At 33.9% G+C, this 4921-nt stretch overlaps 1 protein-coding gene across 1 annotated transcript in view; it reads right to left on the reverse strand.

The window, feature by feature from the left end:
• Positions 1-484: 484 nt before the first annotated feature.
• Positions 485-4921, reverse strand: part of CCDC58 (coiled-coil domain containing 58) — a 20403-nt gene continuing 15966 nt past the window's right edge. The window contains exons 4-5 of the mRNA XM_006905559.3: positions 3375-3434; positions 485-781 (exon numbers count right to left, since the gene is read on the reverse strand). Of these exons, the coding sequence (XP_006905621.1) occupies positions 731-781; positions 3375-3434 (111 nt within the window). The 3' untranslated portion in view covers positions 485-730. The remainder of the gene's footprint in view (positions 782-3374; positions 3435-4921) is intronic.

Here is a 4921-nt window from a genome sequence, read left to right on the forward strand (position 1 = left end):
CAAGTAAGCTGCTAAATTGTGGTAATTTGTTAGGCAGCAATTGGAAACTAATATAATTATCCTAAACTAGAAAGTGCTTTTTTGCAATGACCAAATCTTGATATTAGTTTTTTACTGACTCATTTGAATCCTATTGTGCAACCCCTCCTCTGCTTTTCTCTTTTCTGCATTTTACTGCTTTCCTTTTCATTGTCCATGGAAACACTGTCTAGGAAAAAAAATTTCACCTAAAATTAGTTTCTGCGTATGAAAACAAGAGTTTCCTTGGACAGTATCCAGCCCATAACACTGGTCTCTTACTTAAGAGCAATAATCTCGGACAAAGGGATAAAATCATCAGGGACTAAAAAAGGTCCATGATCATGCCCATAAATGTGTAAATATAGAAAAAAGGTATAATACAAATAAAATCAGACTAAAATTGTGTTCAGATTCTCTTACAAGAACTTACTGTCTCAACTTAGAAAATAAGCAAATAAATATATACACTGAGTCAGAAAATTATTTTAATAGTTACAAAACATTTTTTTTTACAGAATCGGTATAAAATAGCAGTTGATTTCTCCATAATTATTAGAATTACTTATACTTGAGGTGGCTAAGTGAGGCTGAAATCAACAAAAGGTCTTGGACTGTTGGCTCAGAAATCATCTTAGGAAGCCCGCCTTGTTGATGTCTGTCATGCTTAGCTCTTATGAGATGACCCAGTCTTTTTTAAAAAAACATCTTTTTATTCATTCTTTGGAGGCTTGAAGTGAATTCGGCAGCGTTCATTAAATACCTAAGATATGTAAACAGAAATAAGTCAATGAATTATCCTGTATAAATCAGGCCTGGAACTAAATTAAATTTGGCATAGTTCAAGTGGACATAATCGTTTTTGTCAAAAGTCAACAATTTTAGGAAACAGTTTCCTCACCAGTTCAAACTGAGTTACCAGGTGCTAAGAGCACAGAAAGCTTTGATCCATTTAAAAGATAATTTTAATATTTTAATAAAATTTAAATTATTCAAGGAAAAAATTCATCACAAGCTAGCTTATTTAGTAACTAACAAACATTTCAGTTCCATGCTCTGGACCTATTTAGACAGACAAAAATATCTACATAAATTTAAGATTAAACTTTTCCCTCTTTTTTCATAACATAAATCTTATTTAGATATCTGTTGTGGTTTTCTACATGAGTGCCTGATCCTTCTTATAAGTACTCTTGAAAGGAGACCAATCTTTTGCTAAATTATGTAAATTTATATAATGTTTTTTTTTTCTATTTATTGTGCCCCCTAAAAATCTAAACAAATAACATGTCATAAATGTTTAAAAAATGTTCTATGACTGTCTGTTAATATGAGATTGTGTTAAAAAAAATTGATACAGCCTTCGATGGAATATAATGCAAGCATAAAAAAGGATAAGGAAGTTCTTAATGTTCTGATTGAAAAAGATCTCCAAGATCTATTAAGGGGAAAAAACAGTGTGAACAGTGTGAATAGTACACTTCCATTAGTGTGACAAAGGGGGAAGTCTGTGTGTATACACACATAAAATTTAAAAAAGTGCAAATATCTGAAAGCATATATCAAAGGGAAAGAAAGTAGCTGAAAGAGATGAGAAGTAGAATTTTTACTGTATATCCTTTAATATTTTTTTAAAAGAAAAACTCTTTTAATCATGTGTCTAAAATTTTAGGTGTCCAAATTTTTTAAAAAAATATAAAAGTCTAAAAGAATTTGGCATGGTTCAAGAGGACATAATCGAAAGAATTTTGATACCTTCATACTTCATTAACATAAGAAATAAATCATCTTTAAGGTTTAAAAAAATTTTTAGTCACTGTGGACTCTCATAAAATAAAAGCAAAATCTATATACTGAGCTTTGAAGGTACTAGTATTAATCAGTTTCTTAAGCTGGGTGGTAAATACATGAATGCTTATTAACAATCTTTAAATTCTACATGTTACATAATCCTTGACATGTATCACATAATTAAAAGAAAACGTAGAAATTATATAGATTCTTTCTGGCCCTTTCATCTTTAGTTCATCTCATGTCAGTCCCCAGCCTGAGCTTCCTGACATTCCCAATGCTCAGACTAGGGGAGGCTTCAGATTAGTGGCCTTGATGTACTGGTTGGGATGATATACACAACTTGGCTGAGCTCTAAATCCTCTCCCTAAATGACTTCCTAACCACTTTTGCTGGCCTACTGCACCATAGCTATATTTTCTTTTTAGAACAAGTAGGGAATCTCATTTTCTGTGAAATGGACAGAGTATATTTTCTTTAAAACTAGTATCGAATCCAAAAATATGTCATTCTTTCCACTACAATACATTTTACATACATCAACCTCTGCAGTGGATTTCTCAAACCAGTTATTCACTGTACCCCTCTCCCATCCCATCCCAAATGTAAATATTATCTCTCCGGAGAATTTAAATGGACGAATATTGCCCAAATCTTTCCAGTAGCTAACACCTTATAACGTTGGTGGAAAGGACAGGACTAGGAAATCTTGGCAAAAGGATAAAGAAATGTGATAAAGAAAAGAAAATCAATTTGTATTTTGCAATTCATTCATGGCTCTGTATGATGGTACATTCTAGTTTTCAGTTCAGTTAACCTCTCTCTGGATTTAAACCCATTCTGTCAGTTATTTTCAAATGATAAAATAGAATTTTCAGTTCGTTCTTTCAGATTTAATAGATTTTGCCCTTTAAAAATCATTAAAGTTTTAGATAGGGTATATAGATATACCCTTTCAGAAAACTAAAGTTGGAATTTTGTGATTTTTGACTACATGTAAAGTCAGTCCCGGAGTCCTGGTCCCCCAATCTAATTCCTAATTAGAACCATGCAGGTGGTAATAAGCAGCATGTGAATCTAGAAGCCATAAAAAACCCTATTATCAGATAATAACAAAGTTATGTACAAAAAAGTTTCATGATCAAATGTTAGAAAACAAGCAACTGTGAAAGGTAGCTAATGATATGAACATTTATGGAAAGTAACTGGGCTCAGAAAGGCTACTTTTAACAAATAACCTCAGTGAAGACTCTCAGTTAACTAGAGTAAAAACCTCTAAATATCAAATATGCCCATAATTAGTAATAGGAACCATATAAAATGTCTCCAACTCTGATACCATTATAGACCATACAATTCTACTATAATGAAAAGCTAATTTTTATAAGATGGCTCTATCTGGATGCAACCATATCTACCCCTCTCAAAAAGTTAAAACTCTCAGTTGCTTATAAATGAGGATTCTATTAACAGCCCCAGGCACTCATTACTCCCCCTCCCTTGGTTTCCCTTTGTTAATTCATTTTCCCTTCTACTTCTAAGAACAAATAAATAGTATTTTATACCTTCCAGCTCCTGTCATTTACCACTTCTTCGACATTTAGTTCTGACTGCATCCATTTCAACTGCAAGAAAGAAAAAACAAATTGAAGTTATGAAAATTTAAATAAAATAACTAAAATCAAACTTTATAATGTTTTCCCATCAAAACCAGCCCCTGCTTCTGCATTCTTTGTCAATGGTATTACCTAAGCTAGATTTCGGAACTTTCTTTGACATAGCCCATTCTCACCATAACTAATCAATTGTTAAGTCTTACAAAGCTGGTGGTTCTTAAGCTTTGCTGCACGTATAACAACCTTGAGAGCTTAAAAAAAATGCGTAGGTAGTTCACAGAAGAAATAAAAATGGCCAATAAACATGTTTAAATGCATAATCTTACTCATGAATAAAGAAATGCAAATTGAGCCATTCGACAACAAAAAATTTTTAAACTAAGAAGTCTGAAAGTCTGATAAACCTAATAATAGTGAGGATGAAGGAAAAGATACACTCACACACATTTTTAGTAGAATAAATTGTTGTAACCTGTATAAAGAGCAATTTGGTAAGATTTATCAAAAATGTAAATTCACATGTCCTTGAACTCAATAATTCCAGGTCTAGTTATTGATCCTAAAATACAGATTTGCAAATATAGTATAAATAAAAAGGAGGATGAAGAGGTGGCAATCTGATCTGGATTAAGAAAAAAGAATCAGGAAGAAAAACAGAGGAGATGAAGAATATATAAGGCCCAAGTGATCATGAAAGGCATGATTTTCCACATCTTGAACATATAGCGCCAGAGGTCTGAGGCTAAAAATGCTGAAGTCTTTCTAATTTTCTTTATAATTGCCAACCTAATCATAAAAGTAACCAATTTCATTGCTAGGCCCAGATGGCAGGGCTCATCATACTCTGTCACGTCTGGTCAGAGAGACTTGAAAGGTATAAAGCTAGCAATTCCAGGAAGAGGGCTTAAAAACATTTGGGAAAATTAAGAGGAAAAACATGAGCTACAGGTTTAGCCAAGAGGTTAAAAACAGGATGACTTCCTCGGGCCAAGGTCAAGACTCAGGCCAGGAGATTGGGAACAAAATGCCAGGGTGCTAGACAAGATGTGAGCAACCATGAGTTGGGGACCCAGGCCAAAGAACCTGACCAACATGAATAGCTCAGGCAGGAGGTTTGAGAGATTTGCATGTTAACGCTAATAAGACTGGAACTTGGTACTAATCCAATGGCTCCTTGTAAACTCCCTTCCTAGACTCAAGAACTGGTATCAGAGGGTAGGCAGGTACATAGGACTGAAACTGTGGAACAAGGGTAAGGTCTGCATTTCTGAGGACTGGTGCTGGACAGTTGAGCAGCAACAAGCCTGAAGAAGCCCATCTACTGACACTAAAGCAAATTCAGGTTCATATCTTAATCAGCTATTGACCAGAAATCATTAAAGCATCACTAGTCTGTCAAAGTCTGGACTGATGGCCAAAGAAGTAACTTCAAACAACATGTCACTAAGACAGTCTTCATAATTGCTCTCAAATATTTCAAGGGATGTCTTGCAGGA

The sequence above is a fragment of the Pteropus alecto genome, unplaced genomic scaffold (assembly GCF_000325575.1).
Source record: "Pteropus alecto unplaced genomic scaffold, ASM32557v1 scaffold251, whole genome shotgun sequence".
Taxonomy (NCBI): domain Eukaryota; kingdom Metazoa; phylum Chordata; class Mammalia; order Chiroptera; family Pteropodidae; genus Pteropus; species Pteropus alecto.